At 48.6% G+C, this 21,473-nt stretch overlaps 1 protein-coding gene across 2 annotated transcripts in view; it reads left to right on the forward strand.

Annotated features, from left to right (window-relative positions):
- The window catches only part of GAB2 (GRB2 associated binding protein 2), a 108,744-nt gene that overhangs the window by 68,584 nt on the left and 18,687 nt on the right, over positions 1-21,473 (forward strand). For both annotated transcript variants that reach the window (XM_072850825.1, XM_072850824.1), the window contains exon 3: positions 20,181-20,421. In XM_072850825.1, the coding sequence (XP_072706926.1) occupies positions 20,181-20,421 (241 nt within the window). The remainder of the gene's footprint in view (positions 1-20,180; positions 20,422-21,473) is intronic.

Below are 21,473 nucleotides of genomic sequence, written 5' to 3' on the forward strand. Positions count from 1 at the left end.
CTTTGCAGCTCGACAAGAGAGTATAAATTTTCTGTTGCTTGGTTTTCACATTAGTCCTTCATGTCCTGTCTAGACTGGGGGACTCTAAGGATTAAGAAATAGGCTGGACTTTAGGGCGGTTTAAGGTCGTGCTGTGGTTACTTGCTGGTTTAGCTGATGGCCAGCTGCATTACGCATCTGGTTCGTCGAAAGGAAGCTCGCTTCAGCCTCAGGGACCTAAATGTCAGTGAAGTGGTGGGTACCTCCGGCTGCGCCGGCACTGCCGAAGAGCAGCTGCTCCGCAAAGCCGCCGCGGTGGCTTCGTTCCCCGCCCCGACCTGAAAATAATTGCAGAGCAGCGCGATTACATCTGCTGGGAGAAGGGAAATTAAATTCACTCTAAGGTGTTTACCCAGAGTGAGTGCGGTGAAGCTCTTTGTTTCTGTTAACACCTATTTACTTTGAGAGCTAATTACTATTTTTGAACAAGCGGAGCCTCGCAGGATCCGGGCTCCTCCGCGGGTCCAGGGAAGATGACGGGGCTTGAGGAAAGTAGATTTGCTCCTGGCTCAGTGCTGCTTTTACACTGCAATTTGCGTTGCTGCCACCTCAGCCAGCTTGAATACGACGGGGGGAGACCTGCCAGGGACCCTGGGCCACGGGCTGCGGGAGAAACGCAGGCGCGTGGGTATTTCAAACCATCTGCATTTTCCCTGCCCTAGTGGGCAGGCAGCCAGAGCTCAGCTGTGAACTGGATTTTCTCATATGTTTTGTTTGTTGGAGTTAAAAAAAAATACCAAATCCCACTAAACATATTTTGTGTGCCATTAACCCTTTCTGGAGCTGATGTGTTGGCCAAAACCCCGCTGTGTCCCATTCCTGCTACAACTCAGAGGCACAGCTACAGCAGCGTATAATTTAATTGCTCATGAACCACCATGCGCCTTGCACTGTGTGTGTCCTTGCAGGGGCCCCGTGCACAGGTTAGTTATTTCGGAGAGGTTGATACCTTTATTAACTCCGTCCCAATTTACTGTGCCTTCAGCACCTCCCTGCAGCTTCTCTTCTACCTCCTCCAGGGGGCATGGGCTCTCTCCGGGGCTTGGATTCGTGGTTGTTGAGCAAACACCCAGGGGCATTCACTCAGCAAAAAAGAGCTTATTCATCCACCACATTAATGCCCCTGTGCTAGAGGTTTAACCCAGCCATGAAAGCAGGGAAGGGCATATTTGCGGGTGAGTAAATGTCCTTGCTCTGAGCTGAAGGCTCCCATCGCTTGGAGAGGGTGAACGGGGCGTGGGAAAAGGATGGCGCTGGGCTTCTGCCCTCATGGCTTGCATCTGGCAGTGGTGGCCTCTCCCACCCAGCCCGGGCATGTCGTCTTCTTTATTTTTCATCTGGGACTTTATTTTTTTTATTTATTTCTCTGCCTTCTGCCAGGGGGCTGTGCCAGGGCGGTCCCGGGCTCCGGCTCACTCCTTGCTCCATCTCCAAGGCTCGGCGCTGGCATTTTGCATCACGGCTGGGATCAATCCCCAGCAATCCCGAGGCTTTTACTGGCTCACTGAATGCAAGTCAGGGCCGAGCATTAATGTTTAATGGAGAGCGGAGGGTTTCTCCTTCCTCCTTCAACTCAGCCATGCTCACTCCAGCAGTTTGCCGGATCAGCCCGGGACACCAGTGTCTTTCCGCTCACATCAATGAGATCTCCTACATCTCACGTGCATGATCTCCGCTGTGGGTCTCTTTGGCTTGATGCTGCCCCAGACCCTCCACTGGTTACCCCCTTCCAGGCCATGAGAGCAAATTTATTGCTTTAGTACCCAATTGACTTGCTTTGGCTGGGGGTCCCATACAGGTCTCTGGCTGGTTGCTCCCCAGCCTACTGCCTGCTCACACAGGCTGTCTGCAAGTCTGTGCTATGAGTCCATATGGCTGCTCTTGCTCCCTCCTCGCTTCTCCCCAAAAAATGTGTCGGTCCCAGCATCAGACCAGCAACGCCGCTTGCCCAGTCGGTTCCTTGCAGCCAGGTTTGCATGGGTGTTTGCTGAGCAAAGGGAGCTTGAGGAGGACTGGAGAAAAAACAGCATAAAGATACCCCTGAAGACTTGCTGGGAGGACAGGAGCTGCCCAAAAGCTCAGTGAAGAGGCTGCAGGTAGAAAGACTAGAATAAAAAGATACGTTTGCATGCCATATACCACCCACCTCCCCCAGACACCCCTGAATCACTGGTGTTCACCATCCCTGCATGCAGGAGTGGGGCAGCGGGGAGCCCAGGCAAGGTGACGGCCCCAGGGTGGCCCCCGCTTTCCCGCTGCTGCCGCCTCTTCCATGGCCAGGCAGAACCGAAGCAGAGGGGAAACACTAATGACCGCCACAAGGCCAGGTACTTCCTTGCTATTGTGCCTGGCACACGCCTCCTTCCTTCCCTGCTCGCGCCCTGGATGAGTTGCAAGCCCTGCGCTGTGCTAGGGAGCGTGCTGGAGGCTGAGGAATGGAGGCTGAGAAATGGGGGAAAAGAGGGACATGTGGGGGTGTCCTTGTGTCCCTGAAAGCATCCGGGCCCTGATGCGCTGTTTCGGTATCTGCAGGTAGCGCCGCCATCTAAGGGCAGCCAAGCAGGGAGCCCCTTGAGGAGCCTTGTGCCCTCAAGCAGGGCCAGGACTTGACTCTTCAGCTTCGGTCGATGCAAGTCAATTGGTCTTGACTTCATCTTTAAGCTCTGGTATGGGTTGTGTTTGGATATCAGCTCACTTGGAGGCCAGTCTGTCCCCCAGCAGACAGGACGACACTCTACAACAAGCAATGAGCCAGATTACAGTTGATTTGAGTTTGACCCATGGGGTGGATGGGGCAGATCTGGTTGGGTTCTCTCCATGTATCCCACCTTCCCATGTCTCGTTCACCTACCCAAAGACCTAATGTCCCCTGCCCTGTTTGGGACCTGGAGGTGGCCTGCGTTGGGACAGCAATGTGGAGCCCCTGAGCCTTGAGCCCTTTCCTCTCACCCAAAGTCCTACCATACATATAGATGTAGCCTTTTTCTCAGCGTTCCCATCAATACTTTCTGCACTCAGAGCTCCTTCTTTTAAATCATGGAGCTCCTTCTTTTAAAACACCGTATGTCACATCTAGATCCACCGGTTGCACATCTCAAGGGCATTTGGGTCAGTCCCACTCCTCCTTCTCTACCATGTGCTGAGTTTTCCTAACAAGGGAAACAGCCATGCAGATTCACTCTGGGAGGACAAATGCAGATGTCACGTCTTAGCCCTAGGCTTGACCTAGCCTCGCTGGAATGGATGGGGGAGACCTGGTGACCCCAGCTCACTTGGCACCAGGCTCATGGTTGAACTTCAGGTGCATGCGAAAGCCTCCTTGCCTGAGTCCCAGTTCATCACTTAGTCATCCTGCCTCTTTAAATTTGTTACAAACTTCCCTGACCCCGGTTTTCCTGCTCCACAAACAGCAAGTTATTTTAAGATCTGACACTGTTCAGCTTTTATTTCAGTGTAAACAATACCGGAGATGGAGTGATCTTGGCACAAAGGAGCAGCTTGAGAGCAGTTAAGTGCCTGCTGCCTTTTTTCTTCCCCCTTTTTTTCCCCTCTTTCCCTTTGGAGATGAGCTAGTTCAGGTGCTAACGAGTCTGCTGAAGAGCAGAGAGCCACTGATGCCCCAGAATTTGCTTCCTAGAAGACAGAAACAGGGAGAGATCGTTGCTGATCTCTACCAACTGGTCAGGGTCTCCCTGCTGTGATTCCCTGGGCGTTTTGGAGAGGGAACTGATGCCATTGAGAGTGAGACGTGTGCTGGTGGTTATAACCTGTGCACTTTTGGGGAGAAGATGGAAAAAGATGTCTAAAATGAGGCAAATCATTTGCACCCTAGAAGTGCCCATTTCATTCCCTTGGTGCTCCAGGGAGCCAGGACTGATGAGCTCAGGTGGAGACATCCACCTTGTAGACTCCTAAAACTCTGCTGAGATGAATTCCACCATCTCAGGATTGCTGTCAAGACCTTTAAGATATTTGGATCTTCAAATGGTGTCATTTGTCATCATTTCATTTACACCAGATGAGGATCAGCCCCTACTACTCTTCCATACCTTCTTCTTGCTGTACTCAGCTCTTCATCATGTTGTGCTACCAGAAGCATTGCAGGACCAGAGTCAACACTGCGCTGTTGTGACGGTCACTGTCTTTAATACCAAGAGCAGACTTCTAGCCCATCTGGGTGCCAAGAAAAGTACTGAAGCAAGGATGCAGAGGGCTTCTGGCTTCAAGCTTCTGGCTTCAGGGGCTGGCTTCAGCCAAGCTTCTGGCTTCAAGCCAAGATTCTGGCTTCAGGGGCTCTGATGCAACTGAATACCTGAGGTTTGCAATGCTGGATCAACATTTTCTTCAGAATTTGGGATTTGGGAATTTAGGAATTTTTAGGATTTTATTATTTAGATTTTTTTTTGTGTGGCTGTGGACATTTTGGAGGGGTAGGGCTGGAAAAATCCAGAAGATCTGACAGCTTTGTGATTGTAAACCCATAACTCTGCCATCCCAGAGAGACCACCAGGAGATACATGTTAGTTGAGCCCCCTTTAACCCTACCCAGCATTGACGGGAACTGGCAGAGGATGCGGCCGTTTGTGGGAGCACCAGGTTTACATGCAAAGAATGCTCTTATCTCACTGCAAATAATAAAACCATCACCAACAAAAAAGAAAATTTATGCTCAGCTTTCAAAAAAGACCAACAGCCAAATACTCCAGCTCCTTGTGACTGTTTCCCAGCAGGCGCCCAGCACAAGGGTATCCAACCGGCCTCTTCTGAAGATAAATATGGAGCTGGAGGACTGGGGCCTTTGGGGAAAATCCTGCCCTTTCCTGGCCAAAGTCCCACTGGGTTTGCTGAGCTGAGGCTGGGATTTGAGCTGGGAGGAGAAGGAAGAAATGTGAAGTTCAAGAGGTTTGGGGTTTTTTTGGAGCAAAAAGCATTGCCCAGCCTTTCCAGCACAGGTTTCCCAGCAGAGGTTGGCAAGCTGCATTCATACCTCTCAGCCCTGCCCTGGGCTGTCTCCTGGGCCAGGTACCCAGAATCAGAAACCCATTTAAAATAATTCTTCAGTTTATAATTGGCTTTTATCGCTACGAGCCCTGTGTGCATCAGGTCAGCCCCATTAGTTTAATGGGCGCTGAGGAATTTTTAGGATGACTTACTGACCGTGGAAAAATGAGTGCGGCAGACGGTATCAGCATCACATCAAAAAGCAAAACCGTGCAAAGCCTTTGGAAACAAAAACAGCTGATGGGCTTGGAGCGAAGCGACCAGCGAAGCGGCACTGTCTGAGCAAAACCGAGGGAGAGAGGGAGGCATTTTGGGTGTCGGCCAGCTGGGAGGAAACTCACAGTCAGATTCGCCTGCATTTATATTTCCCAGAGGGGTCCTGGGACTGTTTTAGCTTGTGTGCCCCAGCCGTGCCGTGTTGGGGTTCATGGAGCTGTACCCCATGTCTGCAAGGCTGCTTGGGCGTCGGGACAGGATGTGCATCTGCAGGCGATGCCCAACACATAGGGGCTGGGCTAGGAAACGTGATGAACACAGGACCCCAAAACGTGTGTGCGAGCGAGTTGGAGGACAAGGGAGAAGATCACAGCAACCTTTGCGGCGGATAATTTCAGGCAGTTTTTCATAGTGTGACTCTTTTTTCTCCCCAAGCCAATGTATTTCCCCCTTTCTTCCCTCATATATTTCACATTGTTCCCTCCAAACCTTTGATAGTTTGGTTTATACACCCTGAGCACTGCTTTGTAAAACCTGACAAAAGTCAGGACAGATTTAGACTCTCATTTCCCAGACCCCAATGCCTGTTTGTTTACTGGTTTGTATTGCTTTATATTTCCAATTAAAACTGAGGCTGAGTAAAGGGAAAGCTTTCTGAAACCTTTAAAGCCTCTGAGTGAAGGCACACAGAGCAGGAAGGAGCCGTGAAGCTGTCGATTGCTGTGAACTTTCCATGACACCACTCAGGGTTTGTTTCCAGACTGATTTTTATTTATGAATGCAGTAGCATTTATTACTGATTTTATCTGTAAAGATAACACTTCTTCCCTAGATGGTTTCTATGCTTCAGTTATAATTACTGCCTGCTTCTCAAACATACTTCTGCATTATTTAGTGTAGTACAATGTCAGAGCTGTAATGTTGGCAATTTATTACTTGGACTGTGGGGTTACACCTGATCCGGGGATGCCCGTGTCCCCATATGTGCCCTGCCACATCCTGGCTCCCTCCGGGAAGGCTGAGAACATATCTCAGGGTCCCTCACAGTATAGATGTAGACAAGAAACCAGTCTTCTGCTATGCTAGGTGCTGCACAAGCAATGAGCGTAAAGGTAGCCTCTGCTCGAAGGGATTCATCATCGAGGCAAAGCATGGACATGTTGGTGCATCTTTTCTTCTGCTTGTAGCCATTTGCTGTCAGGGGCAGCTCGGTGATAGTACCTGCTCCCTCCAAGCTGGGAGTGGTCTTAAAAGGGACACTTGGCCACAGCTTCTGAAAAACTTGATGAAAAATGAGACTATCCAGGAAAATGAGATGTCATTTATCTCTCCTGTTCCCCCCTTGCTCTCAGCCTGCTTCTTCTGTCTCTGGGAGTCAGACCTAGGAGCGGGTTACAGTTTCCACCAGGCATTCAAGGAGCAACTTAAGTGTTGGTCCATGCTTATGATCACTTTAAGCCACAGAGGATGAAGCAAATACTTGTAGTTAAGCATGAAAAAACACCCCAACTTGAGTCTCCATCCTTGGACATACTCAAAACCCAAGTGGACACAGTCCTGAACTGCTGTAGCTGCCCCTGCTTTGAGCAGGGGATTGGACTAGACCGTCTCCAGAAGTCTTTTCCAACCCAAATATTCTGTGATTCTGTGATTTCTATGAACTTACATTTCAGGGAAATACCAGGCTTCAGAGTATGGTGAGGAGCTGAGATACCTCAGCAGTCCCAGCAGGTAAAACTGGAGTTGTTCCCTGTTAGCATCACCTGGAAGGTGGGGAGGGCAGAGCATGAGATGAGACACTGCCTCGTCTGAGTCCGTATCACAGCGTATTGTCTGATGCCCCTTGGCTCTGGGTAAGTCCAGACTCATGGTTTTTTACCCTTTTTGCTCTGTGTGATGTCCGTCATAGTCCTCCAGCTGCTCCATGGCGGGTGGTGAAGCTCTGGCATGTCTCAGCCCTTGCTGGGGATTCAGCTTCCTTTCATACTTACTGGGCGTTGTCACATGCCAAGGAATGTGTCTGACTTGTTTGCACCTTTGATTGATTGCCACCCTTTATATCTGTTTAATAGGATGGAAAATAACATTTCACCTAAAAAATTTCATCATGTGTTCTTTTAGCTCCACATGACCAAATCCCATCCTGGCCAACACAGCTGCTCCTTGCCAATTTTTGGTATGATTGCCTTCCATCATTTTACTGACCCTGTTCTTGTATGCCATTGCTTTTGAAAGTAAGCTGGAGTTGAGTGACTCATTGCATTTGCTATTTTTTTTCCATAACTGACAATGAATCCACTTTTTGAAGTGTTGGGCAGGCATCTGGGCACTCGGGCACTTGCAAATACTTCCTCACGTGTAAAAGTGTAGTGAATGGCTATTGCACTGCCGGTGGCTCCATCCTCACCTTTATCTCACGGCAGATCACCTGCCCTGCCAAGCACCACCTTGTTTGACATTGCTATGTGTGTAAACCATTCCCTCGAGCGTGCATATACTTTGCACAGGCTCAACCTTAATATAAAGCCTTTATGATGGTAATTATTTTTGCTGGCTTGCCATAGCGGTTCACATTGCTCTCAAATGAGTCATGATGAAGTCTTTCAAATACCCACTTGAAATCCATAAATTCTGTGATGTGTCTTTTTGCTAGTTGATGGTTGCTTTGATGATTAGTGTTAGGGTCAAAACCTGGTCAACACATGATCTTCCAGGAGAAAATGCTGCCTTCCCCTCTTGAGATTTGTCTGAAAAAAATTCCTGATAGAGCAGAAGACTTTGTCTTTCCTGGAGAGCACTGTGGTGTCTCTTCAGTCTTTACATTTTTATTTTTTTTAAGTATCTCAATCCCAGTTTCTTGACTGCCATGGTTTTTCCTCATCCCCAGACTTCATTCCATGAGTCTAAGAAAAGGGGTGGATTTGTGATCTTCACTTGAAGCTCATTCATGCTTTTACAGCTTTATTGCAGGTTTTAAATACCATTATGTCTGTTCTTTGGCATCAACTTAAGTCCTTCTGAGGATCTGAGATCCTGCTGGCTTTTCTGTGATGCTCCAGAAACTCACTTCCACTGTTTCTCCTACCTTTAAGAAGAAGTCAGAGTACAGACTTGCAAATGCTTTGAATTTTTTTGGCACGTTGCTGGAAGGACCACCCTGTCCTCTGCCTGCCACTAATATTTTTATGCAGATAAATCCATGAAGTCCTAGCCCTGGACAAACAGTGCTTCTTGCAGTAAAAAAATCCACTGACATATCTCAGTATTGAGAACACACGCTACTGTCTGGTGTCTCCTGGTGCAGTTTGAAGAGAAGACCAACACTGTGTTCACAGGCCTGTATGACACAGAATGGTTTGTTTTACAGATAAAGTGGCTTAAAGAATTAATGCTGCCATGGGTGCAAGAATGCCCTCAGTTGTATTAGATAAGTTAAAATATTTGCTTTAATAAGGTTTTATAAATGATGAAGTGAGGCGCAAATCAGTTTTCCCTGCGGGTGTGTTGCTGCATGAGTGATCCCTGTGAAGTTCTCAGCTGTCTCTGAAGCATTTGGAGATGGAAAGCTGGAGCAGGCTGGCTTCTGGTCCGGTCTGGTCCTGGTAATTCCTGCATTCCTGTGGTTGTAGCCAAAATCCATTATATCATGGCTTATTCCTCCCAGCATCTGTGGAGAGAAACAAACAGCTCCTATGCACTGCGTATTTGTTACCAAACCACATTTCATCCCATGGGTGAAGGACTCTGTGATAGCGATGAGAGGGGCACCAAGTGTTGGATCTCATCCAGATCTGTTTCAGCAGCCAAAGTTCAGACATGGGTTATCTAGGTAATAAAAAAAAAATAATAATAAATCCCATTCCTGTGAGGAAGGAAGAGTTCTGAGCAAGCTGATGCTGGGGGAACGCTGCCCTTGCAGCGAGTGGAGCGGGTGACGAGCCCATCACAAACTCCACTTCAGAGGTGGTAAAAATTCAGAGTGTTCATTTTTGCTCTCAGTGGAATTCATTTTCTCCCACTTTCAGCGTTGATTTTGATTCACACCTTTTCATTCTGAATTTGAATGAATTTCAGAAAAAATCAAGAGTTCCACTCAGAATTGCACTTTCATTTCTAAAAAGCACATGATGATGATCTTCGGTCAAAGCAGGGCAATCCAGCCCCAAAAAAGATCCACTCTGATGAGAACGAATTGAAACACCTTGACCTTCTTCCCTTTTACTTAAAATTCACTTTTATCCTCTAAAGGTTTCTTGTAATTTCTGGCTGCAAGCGATCCCTTGGCAAGCTCCTATTTTGATTAAATGGCGTTTTCCAGCTGGAGGATGTCAGAACATTTTCAGCTGGCCCTAAGCCAAGCGCGAAGCACGGGCGATGCACCGGGCAAGAAGATGCGGATTTTGGTCTGAGTGCTGGTACCATCTGTGGTGTGTGCAAGGATGGGTGCAGCCACAAGGGTGATAATGTAATCTGGCTCTTCTGGGTTTTAAGGATGGGCTCAGTGCACTTTGTGAGCCATGTTGGAGTGAGGAAGAGGAGGGTGAGGAGATGCTGAATAAACCCATGGGATGGTTCCCAACCCATGAGAGAGCATCAGGGAAGAGAGGGTTTGCTGCGGTCCTCGGATACCAGAGGATGTTTTGTTCCTGAGTCAGGGGATGAGGAATGCCAAAACCCAAAAATATTACCCTCAAGAAGATTGTGATAAATCTGCCTTGCCTGAGTCTCCTGGGGACCAAGCTCTACATTACGCTCCATTGCCCCACTAAACCCAGCTCTGCTGCTGCTGTGCGTTAAAAATAACCACAAAACCAGCCCGTGCTTTAGTGCACAAGGTTCAAACAGCAACATCCATGCTGCGAGCTCGCCTCGCTGCTCAGTGCAGAAATATCCGGCGGGGAGAGATTTGCTTGTCCGCAACCAGACGTGACGGGGAGATGGAGGTTGTCCAGGTGGAAACAGTCGTGCGCAGAGATAAGAAATGCAAGAGCGTAACGTGGAGCTGAACTGATGGCGACCAAAGTCCAGCGGGATGTTAAAACCAGCAGGATTCAGGACTCCAGACAACCCTGCATCTCCTTTAACCACCTTCAGCTTTTCCTTGGGATGGTCCCGGAGGGGTGCAAGCTGTGGTGGATGGGGGACGAGGGGACGGGGACAGGGCTGGGGCTGACCCTAACCCAACAGCATTTGCAGGAGAGGCTGCCAGCTCCACATTTCTGAGCGTGAATACCACGCTAACGTATTGCTGTGCTGCTTTCAACCCACGCCAGTTCTTGCCTTTGGCACAAGCCGCGCTCCCCAGTCCCTGCCAAACCAGTACAGATGTTTTAACACCCACCGGAGCCCAGATAATTACAAACAGAACCAAGAGACTGGTCGGGGCTGTTTTCTTTTCGTTGCCTGAACTCTCAGCCATTCTCAAGCGAGACGCCTCCCACTTTCAGACATTGCTTTCAAAGACATTTTTGTGGGCCACATTGCTAATATTCATTTTATTAGGGGGACACTGAGAAGCCCCAACCAGGATGAGGACCGTGCCTGCTGACGTAACGGTGACCACAGAGCGAAACAAGTGCAGGGAAGATGAGTGGAGTGGCTGGGAAAACATTTTCATGGGAAATTAGAGCTGGTTTCTAACCAGCAGCTTTCCAGCCATGGCATTGCAAAGCTCAGCTCGTTTTCAAATGGATTTGGGGACTATTTTCAGTGGGAAAAAACCATGCGATCAGCTGGTGGGCACTGGCCAGAGGATGCTGCAGGTCCTTCCCATCCTGGATCTTCATGAGAGACAGTGCCCATTGTGGCGAGCTTGTGAGCAGAGTAGATGAGACGAAGGAAGGAGCAGCATCTCCTGTTTTAATGGAGGGAAGCCAGCAGCAAGCATCTTCTTCCTGGTCTGTGCTTGTACAACCTTAAGATATGGGAGTCTGGCCCATGATCAGGAGCTATGTTCCCTCGGGCCATTTGCAAATAGCCAGGTTTGAGCTTAACAGATGAGAACTGATTTAGCGAGAACAAAACCAGTTGTCATATGCATCTCCCCTGGGGCCATTTAGAAAGTTATCTGTGGAGAGGAGGACCAAGAAACTCTCCTCAGGCTTCACGTCTACATGAACCTCATGTCTACTCACACATTTTCCATCAGGATGCTTTGAGGTCCTCCTGGACATGCAGGTTCATTTTGTCTTTGCTGATAACTGGTTGGGTAGAAGATGACTGGCACAAGCCCACCAACCATGGTAGGCTCAAGCCGTCTTCATTGCTCTCCCCTCAATCCCTGCTGTGAAATTCCTCATTCGCCATGCCCAGCCATGAAGATTTTCATCCGACATTATTCCAGTTCATTTCTGGTTGCTGTGGAGACCAATTTAAATGAAACTCTAGTATTTTGAAAGAGAATATGATTCTAAGTCATTTGCGATGCAAGGTCCCATGCTAATAGCATTAGCATATTATTTGATTATGGCGATGTGTAGGGAATAAATTCCAAGTCCTTTTTGCCATCATTGCATCTTAAAAGAAGAGGAAGAGAAAAACCTCCACGTTTTAGCTGATACTAAAGACCTTTACTGCGGGAGAACTCACGATTTCTGAATGCATAAAGCTTTGGGGGTCACAGGCATTTTTAACCTCATGGCAATGAGAATAGCTCCCTGGAAGGGACATTTTGTTTCTCTGCTTCCACTGAGCACTGTTAATAGACTGCCTAATGGGCAGGACTCAGGTTTTTAATGATGGGTAGAGAAACCCAGGATGGCTTTTTGAGCTGTTTGCATTTTTGCTGGAGTGATGGTGTGGCAGAGCCCAGCTAGGGAGCGGCTGTGGAAAGCACAATCTTCCCATCGCTTGCAGAGTTTTTTCTTCTTGCATTTTACTCTCAACATCTCAGGAATGGTTTTGCCTTCAGGATTTCTTTAGATGATTCTAGTATGTGGACAGGATATGCCCATACCCCTAAATGAAAAAAAAATCGCATGGAAAACCTTTACAGAGAGGCTTGTTTTGAGAGTAAAGGCTGCAGAATGGAAAAAGGAGAACTGAACTTCCAGCAAGAAAAAAACCCAAGCCAAACTATTTTATTTTTTTGAGTCTCCATCCCCAAGGGTGTGTTTTCTGGGGATGAACTGACCCCTGCTCACACTGACCCCGGGGCTGCTTTGCTTGCTGGTTCAGGGACGCGATATTGCAGGCATGAGGGTTAATGACTCCTTTTGTCTCCTCTTTCAGCTTTTGCAGTCAATGCGGCTCATATTGCCCCATCTGAGTTTGCTGGGCTCACCTGAAATCATGCGAGAAATTCAGGGCTGTACCGCAGCCCCCTGTCCCCATCTTCCCCCCTGTCTCCATCTTCCCCCCTACCCACTATGCAGCACCTACCCCCCTTTCCTTTTAACCCATCAGCTAAAATACCACTTGGGGAGCAAAAAATAACATTAATCCCAGATAGAGGAGAGAAAAATGGGGCCAAACTCCTGTGGTTTGGTCCCATGCCTGAGTCCAAATGCATCCATGAAGAAGGGGGCTCTGAGAGGAGAAATTTGGGGATCCTCTTCCTTTCCCATTGCTGCCTTGCTGAGCAATGGCAAAGCAGACCCTTAACAGCGCTGCTGTTTTATTGACTTCCCAGCAAACCGGGAGTTATAATGTTTCTCCCCCAAGGTAAGGAGAGATCGAAATAAATTACTTCTGTAAAGAGCTGGGAATGGCAGTTCTTCTATAATACAAAGTGCAAATATTTGGGTGTCTCGTGCGCTCCCTTGAATAGAAATGGTACTAAATCATGCATAAGTAAAATGGGTTCACATTTCCTCCTAGCAAAAGTTTTCCTTTGCTCTCCTGGAGCATTAAAGACCTATGCTCCCATCGCCATAAAAAGGGCTATAAAATTTAAAGCGAGCTGTGGCTGGGATTAGGCTGGGATTCACCCTTTCTCCTTCTCCATCCCTGCTATGTGAGGCATGCACCCATGCTTGCTGAAGCAAGGAAAGGCGCCCACATGCTGCTCACATTGAACAATAAGGAGGACGAGAGGAAACTTGTTCAGGACCTAAAAGCAAGTTTTTCCTGCGCTAACGGATGCAAAGTCAATTGGCACACCAGCCTCTGAGCTTTCACCCTGCCCGTTGGTGGCATGTTGGACCACAGCATTGGGTGAGACTGTGTTGGTGTGATGTCCAAGGGAAAGCCCATTTAGGAAATGCCAAAATTGCTAATCATCGTCATCATCATCAATAATAATAACCAATGATAATAACCAATAATAATAACCAATGCGATCCTCCAAAACAGGATGCCGGAGCTTCATTTCACACAGTGAGAAAGGTGGTTTGATGCTGGTTGCCTCTGGAGGGGGGAAAAGACCCTTTTCTCATATAAATGTGCCATCTCTTTTGATAGCTCTTAGCTTTCAACAGCTTCAGCCCCATCCTGCTGCACTGGGCTCCGCAGACCGCTCATACCTCCAGCCAGATTTGCTAAGGATGCCCCTGGCATCCGCGGGAATCGCATGTGCCATCCACAGACAGAAAGCAGATAATTCTGCTTTCACATCCTCATTGCCTTGTCTTTGTCACCTTATCCCTACCCTGAAAAAGGCAAAAATACCCCCACCTTGAGACCACTTTGTGTTTTATACAGTTACAGCCCAGCATCTTTGCCCTTTCCCTCTGTTCTAGCCTTTTTTTTTTTTTCCATTTAATCCCTCATCAAATTGGTTTTGCAATGTCAGAGATGATGATTCATGAAGCAGAGGGTCGGAGACGAGGCTGGTTCTGTGGAGCAAATGAAGCCTGTCCCAGCCCACACTGCCACCCTGGCATTGTCCTTTGTCCCCAGCTGTAGGTCATTGTCCCACTCCAGGGCTCTCAGATAAGGATGTCCCAGGTGGGATGCTCAAGGTCACACATAAGCCAGGGCTGTGAGCATCCACGTTCATCTGCTTTTATCTCCAGCACTGAAGCCCTTATAACAAAAATAAACAGGTGCACACCAGGCAGCCCCGTCTGGCCAAATGTTAGACCTCCAAATATTGACACAAAAGGTTGAGCTCCACAATCGAGCGGCAGATTTGCTCTTTAAAGGGTAGCCACCATGTGCGGGGCATGCTGATATGATACAGAGCTGGGTCACTGCCACCAAGAGATGTTTCTCAGGGCAGGGATGGGATTTGGGGCACAGCCTCATCTCACAGAAGCAAACCTGTATTCTCCAGGGAGAAGCATTGCATCGCTTCTGTTGCAGTCTCTCTCCCTTCTGCCCCTTTGTCCTTCAAAGAATTGATTGCTGTTAAAATAACTGAGATATATAATGCTTTGAGGTCAGGATGATCTGACTTGGCTCCTTTCCCTCTCTTCTCGCTCACTCACTCTCCTGCGCTGTGATATTTTCCCCCAGTTCCCATGCTTCTCCAAGGCAAATGCTCCTATGTTACCACTATTTTTTAGTTATTTTGTACAAATGCAAGCAGAGCACTGACACTAATGGGCAGAGACGATGCTATTTATTACCACTCACCTTTGTCTCACTGTCTCTCCCATCAACTCTTTCTCGGGTACTTCTCCCCATCCTGAGTTGGATGCTTAAATAATTGGGGGATTTCACTGTTGTCTATAGAGGAAACCTAAGGGGACCAGCTTAGGCTACATATCATTTAGATGGCTGAAATTGGGTAAGAGAAACCATGCCCTTAGCCCTCTGTGCAGCAGATTCCTGTCTGTTAAGTGGTGATGCTCCTCATTTCCCTTGGCCAGTCTGTCCTGACTGGTTTCTCAAAGCAAATGGAAAGAAGCAGCAGAAACTGGAAAGGAAAAGCTCAAAAGCCCAATGTCACTTTTGTCCTCACCCTTCAGCTCCTCTGCAGTGGACGATGCACCTGTGATGAGTCCTACCTTGCCCCAGCCTCACTTCTGGGGACCTCCACTCCCCCTGCTTGGCACCCAAAATTCAGGCAACACTGAATATTAGGGTGCCTGTGTCCTTGCACACAGTTCCCCACCCTGATGGAAAACGGTGAGGGGAAATTATCCAAATCAGACAGCCTTTCCAACTAACCTGCCGGAGGAAACCTTTAGAGGGCAACCTGCCAAGGCATCCTCAGACTGACAACAGCTTTTCCAAATGCCATCCAACTCGGAGGTGATAGGGAAAGCTCGGTAAATAAACCTTCCTTGGGTGCCACACTCATCCTCGTGGCATCCTAGGGCCTCCTGACAGCACGGTGGCACGGTGACTCATCCATCAGACATGTTGTTTGTTCTCTCCGTGCCAGGAGAAGCACATGGAAGGCTTGTTTTGGTAGGGTTGTTTGTCTTTTTTCAATTATTTTTTTGTATTTGTGCTCGAGGAGTGAGCTGGCAGAGAAAGCTGAGGTGGAGGCAGATTCCCACAGGAGAAGGTTCCCCCTTTTTTTGCTAATAAATGGTGGAGCTGCTCCAAAGAGTGGAGAAGACAATAGTGCATGAGCACACTCTGCCCAGCACCCTCCTAGGGATTATTTCTAGTAGATTTCTGCTATTCCCTCCTGAAAAAAAAATCTCATCTGCCATAAGTTTTAACAGGCATGAATTCAGCGGCATGGTCCGAGGTGTTTCGTGGCCTTATTTGCCAGGGCAGATCTGAAGAGCTCTTATCTGCAAGGCCCCTTGGACCAGCTCGCCCTTGCCAGTGGGTGTAGGCATCACGGCGAATTTCATGCTGCTCAGGGATGCCAGGCAAACTGGGCACCTTTGCTGTGACCATCGACTGGAGCGCAGGAATTTAGCTACACCCAAAAATCACTGCCTTCCCAGAGGCATCATTTCAAGTCCATGGGATACAGGGAGTTGTAGTCCCAGGCTCTGCCTTCAGGTGGGGAAAGCTGACATCGCAGCTCCGGTGAGAAAGGCCGTTCTGAGCAACAATTTCCAAAGGAGGCTGAGTAATTATTTTGCTCAGATAAGCCCAGAAACATTGTGTGAAGCTATGTGCACACAGCAATAGTCAAGTGCTCTGAGCAAGGGAATTCAGAGCTGTCAGCAAGGAGGGAAATACCACTTTGGGGGATTGAAAACGTTCATAAAAAATTCCTGGCTCCCAGCCTAGTCCATCCTGTTGCCGGCCATGCTCGCAGTTGTGTATTTTTGTTTTAGGGATGGAGTCGCAAGGAGGTTTTTTACCCCCTAGCCACAACATATGGCCGAAAAGGCACATCTTAACCTGGACTAGTGAGTGCCCAGCCTTTGGCCAACCAAAGCCCTCCCGGCACTGGGGGGTTTTGCTGGCGCATCCCCACCGAGCTTCTGGTTCCCTTTCTTGCAGGGACCAGCGCAACAGCTGTAGCACGAGCCCAGCAAGATGTATGCATGCAAGCTGTGCTGCTGACATTGAATTTTAAGTTGCAGGCGTCCAACACCGCCTTTTCCAGACCGTGAGAGTCAAATTCCCTGAACTCGGAGGAGAACCAGCCAGGAAACGTGGGGTTAAGATGACACTTCCCACATGGCCCCACTGCATAACCTTAACTCTGCCCCCCTGGGAATGGCAATAGGAACTGGAAGAGGATCTTGTCCCTCTTTGGCTGTATTTGATACATTCCCTCAACATAAACTCAAGATCTCAACATAAAGCCAAGGGATTTGAAGGCTACATCTACTCTGTTAAATAAAGGAGGGCCACAGGTTTTTCCATGGCCCCGAGGTGGATGGCCGTGAGGGATGGAGAATCATCATTCTTTTTGGCTCGTGGCCGGATTAAGTTGAGAATCTTTGGTCATGATGCAGCTGGGACTGATGCCTGGAGGCATCTGGCTGGGACCCCCTGGAGGTTATTCATTAAGTGCCCTGCATGGACACGGGAAAGGAGTGTTGGTCCTCATCACCTGGGAGCTGGGCACTGCAGCATGGCAAGCTGAAATGGCTTTGGGACCTCTGGATCGTAATTCACCCTGTATGCCTTACCCTCATGGGGACCTCTCTCCGTTTCAGGCCAACGTGAGAGCACAAATGTCTTGACTTTTCCCTTTAGCATGTACTAGCCATCAAATACTATTTTTCTACCTTGAATTTCCTTTCTTGCCTCCTTTTCTGCCCCCCAGCAGGACCCATCGTCAGCATGTGACCTGGGTGCATGAGCTGGCCTTTTTTCTAGTGCAAAAAAACCCCCACAACATAAAAAATACAGAACAATCTTGGCAGTCCCCTTCTGCAGTCGCAGGATTTATCTTCCCAGCCCTTGCAATACCCTCCCAGCCCTGCAAAGCAATCCATCTCTCACCTGCTATTACGGAGTTCATCTCACAGACCTAATGGAGTACGTGAGTCCTGAATTGGCTCCCGCTAATGCTCTCGGTGGCCGGGTCACTGCGGGAAGCGAGCTGGGAATTCATTTTGAAAATCAATGCGGACGTCGATAGAGCGTCTTCCCCTGGGGAAGTGGCGTGCTTTTTACCAGGCTTTGCCGCCTGCTCCCCTTTGTCCCCCGTTTTCTTTTATGCAGTCGGAGTAGCCATGGAGTAATTCATGCTGCTTTCAATGAGTGTGTCTTTTGTGCTGCGGTCTCCGGTTTCCCCAAATCAGACTGATTTTTGGGAAGAGATTAAGGTCTCCTGGCAGTGTGGGATTCACTAGGCTCTTCAAAGTGTTGTGATTTGAATTTGCTGTGCTCCGGTGTGATGCTGGGGACCTGTGTCTCCTCCAGTGTCTCCTCTGTGCAGCCCCAGCTCTCCCCTTAGGCTGTGTTGGCACAAATAAATTGGTGTAATTTCTAACTCCTGGGTGTATTTTGGCCTGCCATGGCTTTTCCATGCAATGGCAAGTGCAGAGCCTGGACAGATAGTGTTGGAGGACTGCTCAGGGCGGAGGGACCCCAACCCAGCACAGTTCACAGTCATCCCCAGAGGTGACCTTCATGCTGAGATGGGGACACAACACCAACCTGCCATCGTCGCACCATCCTTGGAAGAGTCTTGGCCAAAGCCCAATGTCATGGGCAATTCTTGACCATGATTTGGGAGGCAGCAAGACCAGGGGGCTGTTCCTGAGAGGCACTTTGAGTGCAGCCCCCCTGTTCTTGGTAGCAGCATGGGTATGGGCTCTACCATGATGGATGACCTCAAATCACTTGATTTGGGACTAAGATTTGGGACTAAGATTTGGGAATCATAGAGCTCTCAAGACTCCTTTTCCAGTGGGGATCAGTCTGCACTGCTACGGCATGAATATTTAATAAGAATGAGGGTCAAGGCGCTGTTTTGTCCAAGGACACCGAGATGGCCATTTACTCCCATGAAAAGCACCAAGGGATATTTAATGCCCATGCAAAGAAAGCAGGAATCCAAGTTTTAAGCTCTCATCCCCCACCATTAATGTCAATGTTAAATATTGATCCTTTCTGTGTTTAGCACAAACCAAACAACAGAGTCGAGCCACGCTCTTTGGCTTTTATTAATGTACTTTTTCTGCATTGGGTGAAGTTCGCAGTAATGCCAAGAAAAAAAATGTAGCGGCAGTGAACGAGCGGCAGACAGATCGATTTTGTATCTTGACACAATTCAGAAGGCGGTGAAAAATCACCCTGTGTGGAGCATCTCCTTGTCCAAGCCACGACAGCCATTTCACAGAGAACTCATTTATCTGCAGCATAAGAGAATCAGGCCCAAAATTTCTGGCAGGATCTGAGATTTAAGGCAATGGAAAAAAGAGGTTGGAAATCTGTAAAATTGCCCTTGTCCCCATATCGGAGCAGGTTCCCTTATGGCTGTCCGAAGTCAAATTTGAGGAGCAGGTGGATGTCGCGTTGAGGGAAACCTGGGAGCAATCCCTATATCAGTGGTGGCCAGAAAATGGGTGGATTTACCCAGAGAAAGATGGCCTTTTTGTTAGGGTTTGGGTTTTTTTCTGTGTTTTGCATCAGCACCAAATAAATGTAAATCACAGCTATTATAAAGGGTGACTTCAGTGAACCATGATGAGTGGTTTTCACATGCCAGGCATGCAGGCATGGCAGGGAGACCATGCACGGGCTTCTGCCTGGTCTTCTGCGTGGCCTCCTGCAGCCAGAGATGCATCAGCTTTCCCAAAATATTCTGCAGCTTGTGGGTTTTCTGGGGTTTTGGGTTTGGTTTTTTTCTTGTAATGGGGGTTTACAGCTTGGCTGTAAAAATTCATCCCTGGTTCAAATTCTTGGAGCATGCTTATTAGAGGGATGGAGTAGCTGGGTGATTATTCCTGACCTCTGGAATATTCTCCGTTGAAATGAATTTAATATTTTAAAGTGTGTTTCTTCTTGAGCAAGGGGAGCTGGCACTAGGAGTCACACCTTGGGTCTGCATCCCATTTTACTAGCAGAAAACAGTAGGAACTCTTTTGAGGTCACAAAATTAATAGAGAATTGGGAACATGGGAATGTTTTTAATCTCTGCTGTCATTATGTCCATCCACATTCCCACCCCGTGCCTCAGTCTACCCAACTGTAAAAGGATAGCAGTGATGCCCTTGCACAGAGGGATGGGGATGACTTAAATCACATCTCTAAAGCCACCTACAAAAGATCTCTAAGAAAAGACAGAAGTAGAAACTGCAATGTGAAAGCACTTCTCTTCCTTTTCCTTTTTAACCAGGTTTTAACAACCCACTGAGCTCCCTGTGAATTGGGCTGACATCCCCCAGACATCCCTGCAAGCCACTAAGCATGTGATAAAATATGATAAAATGATAAAATATGATAAAATTATAAAATATGACAAAATATTTATTTCCTTACATGGTACCTATAGTTGCATGTGCTCCAAGTAGAGGAGCCCACTGCTGAGTGCATCACTCAGAGCTGTAAGCAAAACCCACTGGCTTCCATAAATGCCGGAATATTTAAGTAAGGAAAATCCTGGGAACACAGTCTGTGGAGTCACCACGTCCGGCCGCTCACCAGCGTGTTTTTTCCCTTCACAGATACCCTGAGGAGCATCGCCTCCATGAACCATGCGCCACGGTCCTCCCCAGCAGAACTCAGCGGTGCCAGCCACCACCTGCTGCGAGAGCGCAAGTCCTCAGCACCATCCCACTCCAGCCAGCCTACTCTGTTCACCTTCGACTCACCCGCCAGCCACCTCCAGAGCACCCTGTCCGCCAGTGCCCCCCAGGACTACCTATTCCTCCACCAGTGTATGAGCAGAAAGTCAGAAAATGCAAGGTATTGTAGCCTGCCTGGGAGCAAACCTCGGGGACAGCTGAGGGAGGGCTGGGGGTGAGCGGCTCAACCCACCTCCATCCTTGGAGGTCTGCAAAACCCAGCTGGAGAAAGACCTGAGCAATGGTTTCATCTCATCATGGTTGGGAGGAAGAGGAAGGAGCAGTGACCTTCCAAGCTCCCAGCTTTCCTGGCACTCTGGGTTGTATTAAAAACTGGCTGAATGGCCAGACCCAGAGGGTGGTGATGAGTGGCACAAAGTCTAGTTGGAGGCCAGCCACTAGCAGTGTACCCCAGGGGTCAGTACTGGCTCTAGTTCTGTTTAACATCTTCATCAATGATCTGGGTGATGGGGCAGAGCGTACCCTCAGCCAGTTTGCTGATGACACCAAGCTGGGAGGAGTGGTTGATATGCCATAGGGTCGTGCTGCCATCCAGATGGACCTCGACAGGCTGGAGAAATGGGCCAGCAGGAACCTCATGAAGGTCAACAAGGAGAAGTGCAAAGTTCCAGGGCAGGAACAACCCCAAGCACCAACAAATGCTGGTGGCCACCCAGATGGAAAGCATCTTGGCAGAAAAGGACCTGAGGGTCCTGGTGAACACCAGGTTGAACATGAGCCAGCAATGGGACCTTGCAGCCAAGAAGGCAAATGGTATCCTGGGCTGCATTAGACAAAGTATTGCCAGCAGGTTGAGGGAGGTGATCCTTCCCCTCTACTCAGCACTGGTGAGGCCACACATGGAGTGCTGGGTCCAGTGCTGGGCTCCCCAGTACAAGAGAGACATGAACATACTGGAGACAGTCCAGCAAAGGGCCACAAAGATGCTGAAGGGACTGGAGCATCTCTCCTATGATGAAGGGTTGACAGAGCTGGCACTGTTCAGCCTAGAGAAGAGAAGGCTCAGGGGGATCTCATCAATGTGTATAAATACCTGAAGGGAGGGTGCAGAGTGGATGGAGCCAGGGTCTTTTCAGTAGTGCCCAGTGCCAGGACCAGAGGCAACAGGCACAAACTGAAACACAGGAGGGTCCCTTTGAACATTGGGAAACA

The sequence above is a fragment of the Ciconia boyciana genome, chromosome 1 (assembly GCF_034638445.1).
Source record: "Ciconia boyciana chromosome 1, ASM3463844v1, whole genome shotgun sequence".
NCBI classification, from domain to species: Eukaryota; Metazoa; Chordata; class Aves; order Ciconiiformes; family Ciconiidae; genus Ciconia; species Ciconia boyciana.